Genomic DNA, 17,574 nt, shown 5'->3' with positions numbered 1-17,574 from the left:
TTTGCACAGAGTGGTTGATGACCACGTCCCGGTGTCTTGACATGTAGTATTCGCAGATCCTTGTCGAATGACCTGAAGTGCACTCGCCGGCGAGCTGAGCGTGTTTAACGGAAGACTGGACTCACCATCCACGTTGCAAAATTCATACACAATGACAAAATGTCCTATCTCCAAGCCCAAATAATTAATTGCACCTCCTCTAAAAAGCTATTTGACATCTGCAATGGAAGTTCTGGACTTCGCACGGCATCACCATTGTCCGCTGCCTACCCTGCCGCAAATTGTTACTGATTATTTCAATAGCAAGATACCAGACATTCCATCATCGTTAGGCTCGATGTCGGCGCCTGACAGCATCTCTTGTGATGTTCTCCCGGGATGCTCTCTAACCAAGTTTCATCAGTCTCTGAGGCCGATGTGAAGGCAATTATTCTAAAAGCCTTTCAACAGCTTGCCAATTAAACCCAATGCCTACAAGCCTTTTTGATTATGTAGATATTTTACCTCCTGCTTTTCCTGTGGGATACCCCAAGTCTCAGTTTTGTTCATTTTGTACACAAAACCAGTTTCGTCGTTTATCCAGTCTCACTATGTTTCTCATCAATCATATGCTGTCAACACGCAGCTGTACAGCTCCACTAGCCGGGTGTCTCACTCTGCTACTAGCACCATACAAGACTGTATTAGCGGAGTCAAAGACTGGATGGTGACAAACAAGCTTACACTAAAACGGAAGTCCTCCTATGTTCCTTTGAAAGAAGAAATCAATCACCAGTCTTCAGTCCAAGTCAGAATTGTTGTTCAATCTCCCGTCCCTCGTTTGGTGTCCATGTCTCTTGTTTTAAGCGCTAATAGCACACTGCTTACAAATGTGGGTATGCGATATATCTTTCATTATTTATTATTTATACAAAGTTTCAAATAGCAAATAAACCTGATCATATTTACGTAACAGAAAACTGTGTAATGACTAATTCATTTATCTCCATTTTCTTGCACCACATGCATTCTCTTCTCTCATTCTTTCACTCCTCACGGGCCATGACAAAACAACTTTCACTTTCGCGCACGCTCTCTCTCTCACCAACCACACCTTGGTCCCGTTACAGCTTGCAGACTATACACACAGAGATAAACATCAGCGGAATTCAGGGAAGTTTGTTATAGGTTTACGCTTAGACCCGCTCGCGTGACCAGAGTTGAAATCCATTCTCGTGGCTAAGCACAAACAGAACACTCATTGAACGAGCGCTGTCGGCTGTCTGGCACTACTTTTTTCTCTTATTTTGGCAGCTAACGGGAATATTATGGGCCCGATGTAGGTCAGCAGGTGCGAGCCGCACCAGGAATTCGAACGCGCGGTGTCGAAATAAAGGGGAAAGTACTCTCTTGTCTCCTTGAAGAAATGAGTCGCGGTCCCGCTTATCGATCCTGACAAGGGTTTGTATTGAAATATATATGTGTGTGAGTGTGTGTGATTGGGTGAAGTCTCTGATATGTTCTACATATAACTCAGCGAGGCATCACTTATTAACAGTCCCTCCCTCCTCCCCCCGCTTCCCCTCCTTATATAATCTTACTAAGTCGGGAGGCGATTTAAAAATAGACATATTGACCTATAAATGGGAAGGGGTGAGCTTACCAATCCTTTAGACAGAATTGTGGTCGTAAAGAACCAATCAGCGATAGGGATACAGAGGAGACGAGATGGTACAGGGGTTTGGGGGCGCAGGGGAAATGTAGGGGGATGGGAAGTGGTTGCCAAACGGATCGACCGGTTGTGGGAAGCAAAAGGCAACGTTAGAAAGAATGAGAGGATGAGAACAGGGGGTTCGGGTCGATACCTGGGAAGATGGAGGGGTGGATGGAGGTTGTAGTCTGGAACGGGCAGGCGTTGAAGCTGAACGAGGTTCAGTGACTACCCTCCCCTCTTCACTCTCTTTCTTGAGACAGTTGTACAGTAATTATCATTTTACGTTAGCTCGCTCTGTCTTCCCTTCTCTCTCTCTCGCTCTCATTCTCAAGACTTACTGTTCTCACGGGTGACCTCAACTGACCTTGCCGTTGACTTTACAAAGAGCGACAATCCTGACGCAGCTATCGCTTGTCGTGCCCCTCCCCACCCCTCCCACACACTACACAGCTCCCAGAGCTCCGTGCATGTCCTAGAAGCGTCCTTCACAAGACAGGCGGAGTCCTCTCCCTTCAGAGGAACTCCCGAGGTGTATACATATACGCCAAGTTTCAGCGATACATTCACTGTAAAGCAAGGCTCAGATCTCATTCTTTTTCATGAAGAGCGATACTCGCTGCTCGTTTCTACTCACTACTCATACACGACATTGACAACACGACGAGTCTGATAACGTGAGGAAAATGTAAACGATATAACTGACAAGCCGCGCCTGCTGTCGACATCATGTCCGTGTTCATCACAACACACCAACATGTCAGATCTGACACATCACTAAAGTAATGCGGTTGTCATCAACCTCCAGAGTAATCGTTTAAAGGATCCCCCCGAGTCAACGCCCAAGAAAGGACCCGTCACGCCCCCTTCAACGAAAGGTCGTGCCGCCTGATTGGTCAGTGACGTCACGGACTGGCTCGGCGGTTTGTCCGCCGCGTGGAGTGTATTTACCGAACTTTTACCCCCGCCATATCTACTCACCCTATGTCCATTTTCCCCGCAGGTGCCTGCTCCATCACGGACCAATAAAAGGTCCGGCAGCCGCCTCGTCGCCGCTAGTCAGCAGGCTCCAGTGCGAGAGCGCGAAGGCAACTACTCCACTTGGCACGCGGGTACTGCCACTTACAACCTCCGTCCGCGTGCGGCGTGCAGAGTACATCCTCCGTCGCTAACAGTCTCCACTTGGCCTTTGGATATCGACATGGCTCACTGGGGATACGGCTCTACCAATGGTGAGTTATCACATTAGATTTTTTTTCTTCTTTTTTTTTTTTAAAGTTCTTTTTGTGGTTGACAGTTTTCTTTTAGTTTTGTATTGTTTTCTGTCTTCTGCAATACTTATTAAATGGAGAATAAATTAAAAGTTGTGACAGTTGATGTAACATCTCTCCTGCCTCTCTCTGTGCAGAGAGAGGGAGGGGAAAAAAGAAGAATGAGGTTTGCCCATGGCGCATAGGCACGCTTGAATGCGTTAACACATGCGTCATATCATATGATTGTAAAATATTTATTGCAGTTTCTAGGATAAAAAATGGTCAAACGAATTATTTCGTGCTGTAGACCGTTAAGCCATGGTTGCTTTACCTCCGCTTTTGACACCACACGCGTATTAGTTTCTTAAACTTTTTTAAAACTATTTTTTTCACGAAAACAGGCATGGACACAAAAGTGATATAATGGTGGTGTACGTAGCAGGTTGGTGAGTCGGAGACAGTTCTGACATGCGAAGTGACGATGACCTGAAAGTATCAAAAAACTTTTATACTGAAAACTTGTATAGGGCCAATTACTTTATCATCTAGAATTTCTAAGATTCATTTTATTCCAGTGTTCGAGCTTCCTTGAAAACTCTGAAACTCTTCATTTTCAAGATGTTAGGAACACACACAAAAGAGAGATAGAGAGAGTTTTGGGGTGAAAAAAAGAAAGAAGAAGAAAAAAAACTGAACTTGCGAGGTAACGCATTTTTAACGTGACAAGTCTCCGTTAACTTGTAGAGTTTTTTTCTCCAAAGTGCCCAGGCTCGGGACAAAGCCTGTTTGTTACAGGAAGACCTGTCTCATTCCCGTCACCTGTGGCATTAGCGGCTGGAGTCCTTCCAGGTGCGCTGTGTGGTAGAGGGCAAACAGACACAGCATAGCTGTTGGCGAGGTGCCTTGCTCGCTAGGGGGAAGCGAGTGCGGCATGAAACGTGCGGTGAACAGGCTAGCGTGATAAATGACCCGGGAGGTAGTGATAAACGACTCATCAGGACAGGGTCACTCTCCACTTAGAATTTAACCTCAAGATTAAGGATAACCACGTACTTATCTACGTTTAAACATATATAAATGCGAATTACATTTAATTAGGAAACTTTTACACATGGAGAAAAATAGAATAAAAATTTATATAAAAATATTTTTTCAAAGTTTATATTAAAAACATGATCGTTGTAAGTGGTCCAGAAACGACAATTAAGCAAAGCTGGTCTGTGACACAAGGGCGGGTAATTACTGTCACGCATGATTACAGTCCGTGGTCGCCGTTTGTTTTATAGTTTTTGTATGCGCAGCACGGTTGTACTACCAGCGGCCGGATGGATCGGAGCATTTCATCAAGCATGTAAGAATGAGAGACCGAAGCAAATATTTGAACAGAGGTCACTGTTCTGTTTAACATTGCTCGCAGCGTGAATGACAGTTTGTTGGCCCTCGAGTTCCAGTATTTTATTCAAACGAGCATACAGGTGTACACCTGTGTGTGCGTGCGCGTGTTGCATTTATGTACCGTTTTTTTCCCCAATTCAAATACCCGTTGAATAGGCGCCTAATAAACGCTTATTATTACATGAGCATTTAGAGACTTGTCATTGGGAAAGTTTGTATCACATGCAAGCTATTTTCACTTTTATTTAGTCAGATACATGTTCTTACATTTTCGCATTAGTTGAAAGCACTACTTTTGACAAAGCAATAAATAATAATAACAACAACAATAAATTTCGTGTCATTCAACGGCCTGGGTGTCTTGGCGCATTTCAAAATCCTCGATGGCCAGAGGTTGATTGCACAGAAGCTACATCTGGTGAGAGACGAATACTATCAAGCTTATGTCAGTACAGCCAAAGAGAGTGCATGTAAGCCAGTGTAGATCACAGGATAAGCCAGTAGACCCAAATAGATTACAAGGCGATAGAGCTGGCAGTTACTATAAGTGACAGATCACCAAAACCACCAGTATCACGGAGGGACATTGAGCCAGGAGGTCTATCAAAGTGCTGATCCTGAGACAAGACAAAGCCATTTGTCGCTTGGAGCGGTGCCGATTCTGTTGAAGTATCTATGAAACAAACAAACAAACAAACAAACAAACAAACAAACAAACAAACAAACAAACAAACAAACTCGGCTACAAGGATTAAAATAAAACTTACTGATTGCAAACTACCATTAAGATATGTTATGCATCATGTGTTCGTTCCTGTGGGTTTGTATTCAAGTCCACTTGTACTCACAATTTTTAAAATCCTACTTATTTATAAAAGCTGTGTGTCTGTGTGTGTAAACCGGATGAAGGGGTTTTTAATTAACAGCACGATTGAATCCTTTGTCCTAGACTGACACTTTGTTAACTCTTGTACTAACCGTGCGTGGCTAAACTTGTTCACAAACCGGTCGGAGGGTCTTTTGTTCTGGCCTGATTCTGCCGAGAATCGAACAGTCTTTAAATGTAAAGCATTCATTAATAAGGTCTCCAGCTTTATGAAGCTGAAAGAAGGACAGAAAAATACCAGGAATTTTTTTTTCGAAAAGCAATTTACCTTTATCAGTCCCCGCTTAAAGGGCCGTGTCACGCATAGTGTTTTTAAACATTCATTTATATTTTACACAGAACTTTTGTGTGTGTGTGTGTGTGTGTGGGGGGTGTTGTTGTTTTATTTATTTATTTTAGACTGAACTATCATCCGCAAACGATTTCCGTTGATTCACATCGAAAGGGGAAATGCCTGTGCAGCTTTCAGTTGTTGGAAGCCCAGTGTGTTCTGTCATTTCAGCATTTCCGCTGTAGGTGCATTAACAAAACCTGTTTATAACTGTCCGTTTGAAAGATTGTGTTGCGAAGCAACGGCCTGTGCCGTTCGGTTTGGAGAGCTGAGCACGGTGTTTGTTCACGCGTGCTTGTGTTTGAACTTCCAAGTTCCTGTTTTTCGATTCTGGCACAAATACCCTGCTTGACATTTCTCCCTATCCCGATGCGTTAAAATTAAGCCAATGACATCGATGAAATCTTCACTGGTTGACAAACATCTTCTCGAGTACTTTAGCTCCTGCGTCACCTGCTATTTACCAAATTCATCCATTCTCTTATTCCTTTTGATGTACAATGTTGACACGAAAAAAAAAAACAACCCCGGATAGAAACCTTTCGTCGGGGTAGAAAGGGAAATGCAACTCTAACTGGATCGCAGAAAAGTAGTCTCACAGAAACATTGATTTACATAACTGCACGCTTATAAACACCATCTTGATATTACACTTGCGCACTATCAGAGCTGCAGACGGAAAGACATCTACGCATGCGCCATTTCAGCCCTCGTGCATACACTCCTGGAGTGGGAAGGGAGGTCGTTGCCCTTGGTCAAGATAGGAAAAAAATTGTAAGTGTCTAGTCTCCGTAATTACAAAGCAGCGTCCAGACCCCGTGGGCATTGCACTTCTTTATTTTAACCCCCGGGATATGTCTGCCATCGCTTAATAATTACAGCCCCAGGGGTAAAGCAACATCCGGGGATGTGGGTCTGGACTCCGTATCGTAAGTACGGAGACAAGACGATCGCCCTCGATTTAGTCAGACTGTTCCAAGAGAAGGTCTTGGCTTGGAGTCAGAACCATGGTGCGAGATGTATGTATGTACTTCACTCGTGATCGGTGTATTTAGTATTTCAAAGGTCGTTTCAATGTCTTTGTTGGAGGTCGTACCTGGGTGACCGAGGTAAACTGCGCCGCACTCATTGCGACCTCCATGGCGGGTCAGCCTCCCATCTCGACTGTCGGCAAATACAGGTAGTGCCAAATCCGCTTTGATTAACGGTATTCTTTTCAGACCTACGTCTCCTTCTGGGTGATGTAGATTTTCTTACACTGTAAACTTGGTAGAAAGACCCGAGCTGCACGGGAGGTCATTCAGCTCACAGTCAGTTTTAATGGCCGAGTTTTGTCTCTATGGCGCATTGTGTGTCGCAGTTTTTGTCTCGTATAACTTATTATGTACCTCGTTCAACAAATCCTTTCAGGCTTTTGAGTCCAAGAAGAGTTCTCGTGATACGATTGCAGTCCATCAGCCATACAGTGTGCATGTGGGTGCATGCAAGTGTGTACCCGTGCGTACGAAACAGGGTATGTCTCTAGGGCGGCTGTATTTGTTTATACAGGAGAGATCCATGCAGGTGTTGAACCGTGTGCGTGTGTGAGTGTGCGAGAGAGGGTGTGGGCATGGACGTGTATTGACGGACTGATGTCTGTTTGCCGAGACTCACTCTTGGCCTCTTGCGAAATGATCCGCTGTTAGTCTCGGCGATCCGTAACAAAGAATGTGAACAAACCGGAAGCTATGTCGTCTAATGCCTCGTTTTAGCAGTTAACTGGAAAAAAATCGTCTGCCAGCAGTCCAGAGATATCAGTTCATGGTGTGGGTGTCTGTGTCTGTGTGGGTACTGAGCTGTGGGTAATATGATTTGTTTGTGGGGGATGGGGTTGCGATCATTTTTAGAGCACGAAGATCTATTTCACAAAAATTGTCACTGTATATATTGACATAAGTGTCTTTTTTTTTTTTTTTTTTGATATTGCGGTGACCGATAACTCACTCTATATATTGACATAATAAAAGTTTGGATATTGTGGTGGTCTGTAACTCAGCGAACACTCGGGGCTCATGTTTTTCTGGATGCGATGTTTGTTTACAGGGCAGGTCGTCGGGACTTCTTCCAGGTACTCTAGTTCCCGTACTCACCGACTCGCTAGTTCAAAAAGACCACTAGGTGCACTTCTTTCCGAATAGGAACCACTTCCTGTGATGATTGTTGTGCGCGAGACCGGGTGAGACCGGGTAGATGAAAAAAAATATCCACAAAGAGTTTGAATTCATGTTTGACTCTCGTATCTGCTACAGATTTCAATGCCCAAGCTTTGTTCAAGTTAAAAGAGAAGTGTCAATCAGGTCAACGGGTACGAAAAAAGTCATGATGCAAATCACCGGTGTGGTGTTTTGTAAAGTTTTGCAACCCGGTGTTTTCAATTGCATGTCATTCATATTTGTTTACCATCAGCTTCTCACCCTCTCTTACTCACCCACATTCCCCCCTTTCCTCCCATCACCGGCTTAGTTGCAGTTGCAGCTAACTCCTTGATCTGCTCACCTGACTTCTGCGTAGATGCTCTGGAATGTGCAATTGTCACGTCTCTCGTTTTCCAGAGGTTTCCAGAGGGTGAGGCAATACAAAGCCAACACCTGACAGGAATTGCTGCGTATACAAACAATTCTGGGTACACAACAGATGTCGACCAGCCGCTGGTGGAGATCCCTCGTTGTAGCCACCACCTTTTGAAAGGAAAGCAGCCAATAGCCAATAAGACTGTACACAGTGACGCCCAGTAAGGCATGCACAGGTGAATACCTGCATGTATGCCCGCGTGTTCGTGCAAAACAGACAACTGCAGAACTTGTAAAGAGATTGTAGAAGAGAGCATATAACATTCCTTAATTATAGGGCTGCAATAGTATTCCCTTGCGGCCCTTTGCTCCTTGAGAAGTAACAAGGACAAAACTAAACTGATAGTATTCCCTCGACTCTAGGTGAATACCTTTCTCGAAATGTAAACCTGCGATTATCACTTTGCTCAGATCGGGTGGGCAGGATAGTTATTCACCTAGATTTCTGAAAATAATATCTTAGTGCTGTGCCAGTTGAAAAGTAAATATTTGCACTGTTTATAGAACTTTAAACTATCCTTGGATCCACGTGTTTGCGTGGTTTAGGATCTTAACTTCCTTTTCCTTCTTCCCTTTGATAATTTCCTTTGGCAACCACTCACTCCTACTTCATAAAAAGAACACGTGCACAATTTATTTATTTAATAAAAGATAATTTGGAGAGCTGTCGGAGGAGCATATACCGGGCTGTTCAGGAGCACGTGCGAAAATGAAAAGTAGGTGCGAAGCGTGCGCGTCATTACATACGTCATCACATACGTGACCAATCGACCGCCTAGGTCAGGGAAAGGCCAGGGAAGGTGCTTGAGGATGTAGATAAAATGGCTGTTGATTCAGACTATTACCTGTTGCTTTCAATCCCCTGCATTCACCTTGTTAAGACTTTTGTTGCTCGGCGTTAATGGACGGCAAGAGATTTAATTTTAGTTTCTTAGCTTCTGATCGCACACCGGAGGTAATGTGTTTGACAGTTAAATGGAGGATGAAAAGCCACTGGTAACAGAGTATGTGAAAGAGTCTTATCTACGAGGACATTTTTTTTTTTTCATTTTGCAAACAACTCGCCGCCAATGGGTTACACAGAAGAATTTATTTTCAACGTACGATCGTTTTGTGTTCTCCTCAAAGCTTTCAAAGCACAGGTAGGGAGGGTTGGGCAAGAGTGTCTGTATTTACACAGCTTTGTGGGACGTGGCTGTTGGAGATCATAGGCATGTTTCGTTACCCGTCCCGTTCGAAAAAAAAGTGTATTTTAACACCTTCCGGCTCACCAGGCTGACTACCTTTTGTCACCACGTGATGTATACTCAGGCCTGTGGGGAAGTTTGCATGTCCTTACCCAAGTTTTGTTTACTTTCAGCCGTGCTAAACTTACACAGAATTTCGTAATGTGTAGTTTTGACTTCCTCTTTTCCTCGAACAATTTTATTGCGATTCATGCCACATGTTGCAAGAACTTAGCGAGAACTTGACGAGAATTGCTGAGAACTAAAGCAGCCGACAAACTTGCCGAGATCTTAGCGAGAATTCGACGAGGGCTATAGAGATATAAGACATTTGATGACCAGTGTACACATTATCGCAACCGTAGCCACGGGATTTTAAAAGTCGTGGGAGATAAAATATACAGTAAATTAATTTTACAGCACCCCCTTCTCACGGAGACAGTCCGTCAGGCTTGCAGTGTGTTAGTGTAACGCGACACACTTTCCTGAAATATTCAGAGCACAAGGAAAAGTGGGCGGATTTTATGCATAAATTATCATTTATTGTATTTAAAGTTTTTAGAACTTTTGAGCTTTTCAATTTAATGGTGTGTGCATGCATGGGATTGTGTTTTGGTTAGAAACTGGGATCTGGGTAGAAGTCTGAAGTAGGCTTTTGACTAAATGATCACAAGAAAATCCTAACTAAACATAAGGGCACAGATAAAATATTAAATGGCAGGTTTCTTTCAGAGTAACATGGACTTTGTCAGTGATAGAAGATGGAATGTCGGTATTTATCAGTGTAGCTGACTGAATCATTGACGAGGTCAAAGATTTTATCTTATACTTGAACTCAACAGAGCATATGACTGCGTATATCCGGGTAGATGAGCGTGGGTTAGTGTGGAGAAAGAGGGTGCATGTCACCTGCAGTGTTGTTCTTTTGTCAGTGACTGCGACCTTACCATCGAGGTCTTATCGTTGCCATCGTTGCTGCAGATAACGCTTCTTTCCGTGTTAACTGTCCGTCGTTCTTGCTCTCGGTGGTGTAGGAAGAGTGACAGTGCACACAACAGAACAACAACAACAAGCAATGCCTTCCAGTTCCAGGTTGGCAGACTTGACTTGCGATGCCATCAGTTGTGTGCCAAGTGGCAGAGAATGTGTCCATGCCCCCCTTCCCACATCCAGCTCCCCAGCCACAGCCCTCGCACGTGCAGTAGCGTGCAGAAAGGTGCGAGAAGCCAGGTTGACTCGGAAATGCTTGCTGTGTCGTTCTAGATGTTTCTTGAGGATTTTCGTGCGGCTGTAACAAGTTCATTCCTGTTAACGCAATTCACTGTGATTTGTTTTTCTTCGCTCTTTCATTCTTTATAATTGATTTGAAGCTTAGGGAAGGCCGCAGCATCGACTAGCCTTCATGGACGAGAAGAGACGAAAGAGAGGAGGAATAAAGAGAAGAAGTGATTTGGAAGGATGCTAGCGTTTAGAAACCTTGGCAAACCTTTCAGTGACTCACTAATTTTTCACAATGCTTTTCTTGGCCTCCAGACAGACATGGATAACAGCTCGGCAGTGGGTCGAGACGTTCGTCAGTCGCCCACAGGCCGCTGGGCTCGGCTAACATCAGCGTATCAAAAAACCTAACAGGCAATAAAAACCTAAAAGACAATAAAAACCTAAAAGACAATAAAAACCTAAAAGACAAAAACAGGGAGAGCTGCCAGTGAATCTACGATCCTTGATAAAATATATTACCATGCCACGCCTGCTTCTTGTCTTTGGCAGAATAGAACCCTCATTACAGTAACAACACGAGCTTTTAAATATGTTTTTATCGATGGAAGGAAAAACAACAAAGGACTGGAGTTGCAGCGTGAAATCAATAACTGAAAGGCAAAGAAACCTGAATAGAGAGACTCCAGACATTCTTTGGAGACTCCGAATGCATAAACATACAGCTCTTCCCCTATCCTTTCCCCTCCATGCACTCCCGATCTCGATGGGTAAGAAAGGAACCTGGTCTTCCACTTGTCTTCGACAGAGATCCAGTCTACATCTTGCCATCCATTACCTATCGTCTGTTGCTGCCTTCTCTGTTGTTATGTCTGGGTGTTTTTTTTGTGGGGGAGTGGAGGGAGGGGTAGTCTCCTTAAAGAGGATATGTCTTTTCTTTTTTCCTATATCAAGTTCTTGCTCAAAATCCCAAGAGGCATCACCCAATCCTTCAGTAGTTGTCCACGTGACACAGTTTCTGTTCAAAAAACGCATTTTCGCCCGTCCAGCAAATTTCATCAGCCTCTGCTCTGCCATAATCATCAATTAAAAAAAAGAAAGTTAAAGGTAAAGGGTCACATAAGCTAACGGCCTTGATTGCAATGTCTAGAACACGGTATGTGGAAAGCAGAGCCCACCCGTCTCCTGTCGTGTTTGCCTCCCTTGATAAATTAGTCTCCCTTAGAGATGGCTGCTGTGTGGTCAGAAGGCGATCTCCCGAGTGGGCCTCGACGAAACGACCTTTTGCCCCGCAGTCTAGCACACTAGCCACTAGGCTATGCTAGGCACCACCCTAGCACAGTGAGATGCCAGTGCGATGTAAAATGCGAGCTGATAATTGAGGTGAGACGTCATGGTCGATGTGAACTCCTAACGAGACTTGATTGTCAGGAAAGGCGGTACCAACGGCGATTGCGATTATCGTCTCCGTGCAGAGCAGGTGCATTGTGGGAAGAGCGTAACATGCGGCCGTTACAATAAATTGTCGCCGTGTAATTACGGGCAAAAAAGATTGTGGATCAGCTGTTAGGCACAGCATTCTAGTATCCCAGGATCACGCAACCCAGCAATTTGTACACAAAACCTGGTTATTCCTTCTTCTTTGTACTTTGTATTTTGCCCTCAACATTCCGAGGAATAAAAGCGTCCGTGCGTACATCTTGTATATTATATGCAAATGAATGCCGCGTAAGCCAATGACATTTAATTTGCCCTAATGGCAGTAATACGTTCATGCCGAGACTCATCTTTATGGATTATGGAGTGGCATCAGGCAGTAAAGTAGAACATTAAATCATTGGACATCTCAGAAGTGAAGGCCAGCGGTCTGGTGAAGTAAATTGAACAGTCGTTGCCTTCCTGCTTCATTGTGGAACAGGGGGAGGGGAGAAAACTGCAATAACCGTGTTGCAGCAGCAGTTGGCAGCTGACCAATGTTCATATTGATGGTCCTCCAATCTGTGAACCCTTCCCTTACTCTGGTTCTGCTCGTCCTTCCGTCCGCCATATTGACCATTGACCTCGTTACTCGGTAACAGTAGACAACACAGGCGTCGTCCTCTTTCTGTGCCTCCTGACACCCCATTACCCTACAAAAAAAAGTCCTACACCCTTTGCAGGTGGCTATTACCGACATGTGCAGTGTTTTCCCGATCAGTGCGAGCTTGCCATTTCCTCGCCTGCCCGATACCTAATGCTTGATTACTGGAAGCCAGAGCCAATTAGGAGGAGAGTCATCTGATAAGTTCACCACAAACTTTTCCTCTCGCTACAGCCTCGCTTACAGACTCCATTCGTTAATCCATTTTTGAGACTGCACGCTGGGCTATAAACGATGTATTTCTTGTCTTTTCCTGACAGCCATTCACCCAGGGGGTAGAGAGAGGGGCAATGCTCGGCACCATCAGGGTAGTAAGCACGTGATAAGCAAGCTTGCATGCACATCAGTGTAGCAAGCAGTGATAAGTAAGCTGTGAATGCAGCAGGCACCCGCATGCACACCATGACGCAATCACTGGGTGAAGGGGCTCATCGTGTCAAGTTTCACGCAGGCTGTTCACAGGGCGGCTCCGAGACTCCAGCACCAGCACCAGCCTGCCAACGACAATCGATTGGGAGGTAAAGCCCCCATCCCGCTCTTTCATCTGCAAAGCCGCGACGAGGAGTAGTTGGTACAACACAATCGATTCGTTTTGGAGTAGAACCCTTCCCTCCACATTTCATCTTCCCTCTCCCTTCCCCTCCTCCCTACTCGTCTCGCAACATGGTCACGCGATCTAGCATCCCCCATGTCTACCAGCAACCATCGTTATCACCACCAACACCAGTGCCCTTATCGTCGTCAATATGCATCTGTTGCCCAAAAATAAATTAGTCGTTACTATAGAAACCACGTCCACATGAAAGCAAATGACGACGAAGACCACAAAATGAGATATTCATTACACTCATACATTCATTACACATTCATTACAGTACATTGCATTCAGAATAACTTCTTGTGGCTTGTGTCTTTTCACCACTGAGCCTTTTATAAAGAACGAAAAAAAAACCAAGCTAATGAAATTGTTATTATCACATAGAAGACATGATATTTTCAATGACAAAAACAAAAACAAAAAACAACAACAACAAAATGAAAGGCAGAATCTGCCTTACTACGGATGTCGGAGAAGGAAGAATGCCCATAAAATGGCGAGCATTGGCAAGCCTAATTAAACTGCCCAGAGTGAGATAAGACTGGAGTGAGGGGAATGGATCTGCTCAATCTGCGACCGGTGCGTCCAAAAAAGCTGCTGAGGCAAGCAACAGTTGGTGAGGCCAGCAACAGCTTCTGACCAATTTCTGGGCCCGGAGCAGGCATGCCTCTCACAAGCGGAAATCAATAGTCACTTCGTTTTTGCCCTCTTTCTCTCCCTCCATCTCCATCCCCATGTGTGTGTATTCATCCTGTTTGTTCCTTTCTTTTGCAAAAAAAAAAAAAAAAATAAAAAAATAAAAAAAAATTTAAAATTGGACAGCATTCGATGACACTAATATTCACTTTTCTGAACCATAGATAAAAAAGGAGACCAAGAAGAGAAATTACAGCAATGGTGATGAATTGTGTAGATGCAATTATAAAACACACAGAGACAATATGGACGCGTCTCCCCCTCGCCACGCGCCAGATGTGACCCTGGGGGTTAGGCAGGGCAGGTAACCGCCCATTCACACGTCTAGTCCTTGACATTGTGTGTGTGGATGTGTCTTGGTGTTTTGGTGTTTTTCTGCAAGTGTAGGCGGGTAAAAGGAATTCTGTGTTTATTGAATATTCTAATGATCACTTCAAGGATCCGTCTAACAGAAATGAGCAAGAAGAGTTTTTTTCGCTCTAAACCTGACGGTTGAAAATAATCTTAGAGACTTGAATGCTAAACTTTGGAGATGAAGGCTTGCCTAGGGCTGCGCTCCGAGTGAAATAATATTCACCAATACCCAAGACATAGGTACCTGAATTTTTTTTTTTTTCAAAGCGAAAGCAAAAGTGAGTGATGGTTTTGCCTGTCTTTGACCTGGTGAACCACTTACAGTTCACTGCCCCCTTGCGGCCACTGGTCGCCTGATCACGGGTAATATGCTAAATCCTGTCGTGTTGTCTGGAACCAAACATCGAGAGTGGAAGTTATTCGGTGACGTAAGCGAATCCCCTGCTGGAGTATTTAACCTCTGACATCATCACCTGACCACGTGCGATCACGTCCATCTAAACAAGTCTGAACCTCCCCTCCATCCCCTACCCTCCTGGTCGCTGAATGAACACACCAGCCTGAGTAACGGTTTGCCTTGACTTTTGTCTGTTCAGCCGCTCGTGACAAAGCGCTTCCTACAATCCTCCCGACACTTGCCATGCATCAGGCGCGGGGTTGTCTTCGCCACCATGACACCCTTAACGCCAGCGCTTGCTTCAGTAACCCTTGACAGACCATCTGTACCTCTGTCTTCTTCTTAATTTTTTTTTTTTTTTTTTTTTTTGAACATCCCTTTACTGTAGGTTGGATACAGAGTCGTGCTAGCTCGATGTTTATGCATAAAATATTAGAGCTTAACTAGAATCGACTTAGCAAGGTTGTGCACACGGCCCCAGTACGCTATCACTAGGTCAAGAACATAAAACTTTCTTAAAAACATGTCAGTAGGAGCAACCGCTTGTATGTATGTGAGACACGCACGTGGGCTAAGATTTCACTGGAAGACACGGCTCATTGGAGTGCTGTCAGCATGACACTCCGGTGAACCAGGGGTCGGGTCAGTGAACTTGGGGACTGGCCAGGTTAGAAGGAAATACAAACTGCTGTCGACTGCATAACGAAGTGCAAAGATAAAGGCATTAATTACAACTCCCTCCCCTTCCCAAGCCTTTTCAGAGTTGTTTTTTAAAGTTAAGGGCATCGATCTTCCACATTTCGATCGACACAAGTGGCATGGCCGTCTTTGGTGGATTAGCACGGCACAATCTTTTTAGATTTTCCTTTTTAAAAAAAAATAAACTCTTATTGTCCTTTTGACCAGAGGAAGTGTGGAAAAAATTCATAAAAGACTTTTTGAAGGGAATCAGCGAAATGCTCAGTGACGCGCTTGTAATGATAACGAAAAATATCAGAAGTAACCATTGGTGTATGTGTTATGTGTATGTCACACACAGACAGGGTCTCGGGCTTGTGCTCGGCGTTTGTTCTCTCAGTCCTATTCAATACTCCCACAAACTTGTATTTCATGTCTATGGTTCTCCTCTTGTTTGAGAGGACAAAAGATGTGTCTCTGTCCGTGCTCAAGCCCCAAAGCCGAGGATTATCGAGGGAAGAAAAGCGGAGACGTCCTCGACAGCCTGACGGCGAGGCTTGCACCTCAAACCATCGAGCTGCACGATGATTGTATCGCCACAGTCAAGGACCTTGGGGTGTACGGAGGGAAGGAAATTAAAAACCTGCTAAGAGAAAGAAAGGCGAGTTTAAGGTGTTAATCATACATGTTTCGCCGAAGTACATGATGCTTATCTGTATGGCGGGCCGCCACTACTGTGCGTGTTGTTGCCGAACTCCTACTGTCCTCTAATCAGTGTAGATGATCTGTTGATCGTTGCCATGACTTCTAGACATGTGTCCGTAACCACAGTTTGCTTGGGACACACGCACACACACACACATACACACAGAGACTACCGCAAGTCGCCTTTGTTCTCGTCACACCTCGTGTTGTTGTCCATGTGTACAAAGCCCTGTGTGAAACATCTGAAACAATCCTCAGGTCATCTAGTGCAAAGTGTTAAAACATTCTAGCAGTCGACATCCGGAAGTACTTTGATCTTAGCTTTTTATAGACGTGTGACCTCCTCGTGACAGGTGTGTTAAGAAGCAGGTACTTTCCTCTTACAAAATGCAAGGTGCTTTTTGTTTATTTTTTTCGGTTTTTTTGGGGTTTTTTTTTGGAGGGAAGGGGTTAAAAATTTATTTTGACACCACACGTCTGTGCACCATTTCGTTGTAAAGCATAATATTATTTCTCACTTGAAACTATGAATGTATTTACTGTGCTGATTCCCACAACTTAGTTCGATACCTGTTGTGAGAGAGGTGGCAGACAACTGCGTAGATATGAACTTACTCCGAGTGTCAGTCACCGACATTGGGTGTTATTCTGTTTTTGTTTTTAACTAATTTGTCACCCGGAGACTTACAAGTCTAAACATTTTTATGAAAAAGGTTTGGCAGAAGTAGGCTGACATGTTTATGAGGACTGGGCGTTGACTGACGATGTCTAAACTATCGAACTGGCAAGTCTACGACTGGAATCCGCACTTTGCTGCCGGCGTGATGGCTGTCTCCGGGCAGGGTTACCGCCCGTAAATTGATACTGTCACGTGGTTAGGGAGTTGGAATAAAGTGGCGCCCTCTTTTCAACGTGGCTTACAGTTTGGTCAGTTAAACCGCGAACAACATTTCTAAGCTAGAAGACGATCTTCGGGTCAAAATAATGGTCAGTCAAGAATTAAAACGAATTGTTCAACCGGCATGGCGTGACATGACATCGGTGTGACAAGCTACTCACGTGCAAGTCACTGTATCTTTTTGTAGGATCTGACAGTTTGTTGCCCTTTTTAAGTAACTCCTGATCCTTTGATCTCGGCTTTGTCATCTGCAGATATTTTTAAGCCACGAGGCTGTCACGCCTTTATTGTTGCTCTTCTTTGAAACTGGAGCTGGTGGCCATGTCCTCTCACACTACACACAATGAGGAGACATACTAACCTACTTCAGGAACAGAACAGGTCTTCATAAATCCAGACGGTCAGGGTGTTTTATTTGTAAACCCTCGCCTGGCTAATGTAACAATCGGAAATCACTCTTATCTCTTCACTGGAGTACCGGTCTTGTCCTCTATGTTTAT

General features: G+C 44.4%; 1 protein-coding gene across 2 annotated transcripts in view; it reads left to right on the top strand.

Annotated features, from left to right (window-relative positions):
• The window catches only part of LOC112553390 (carbonic anhydrase 2-like), a 43,272-nt gene that overhangs the window by 10,551 nt on the left and 15,147 nt on the right, over nucleotides 1-17,574 (top strand). For both annotated transcript variants that reach the window (XM_025220578.1, XM_025220577.1), the window contains exon 2: nucleotides 2,694-2,922. In XM_025220578.1, coding sequence (XP_025076363.1) covers nucleotides 2,694-2,922 — 229 coding nt within the window. The remainder of the gene's footprint in view (nucleotides 1-2,693; nucleotides 2,923-17,574) is intronic.

This window comes from Pomacea canaliculata, linkage group LG12, assembly GCF_003073045.1.
Source record: "Pomacea canaliculata isolate SZHN2017 linkage group LG12, ASM307304v1, whole genome shotgun sequence".
NCBI classification, from domain to species: Eukaryota; Metazoa; Mollusca; class Gastropoda; order Architaenioglossa; family Ampullariidae; genus Pomacea; species Pomacea canaliculata.
This window is presented reverse-complemented; position numbering and strand designations above follow the sequence as displayed.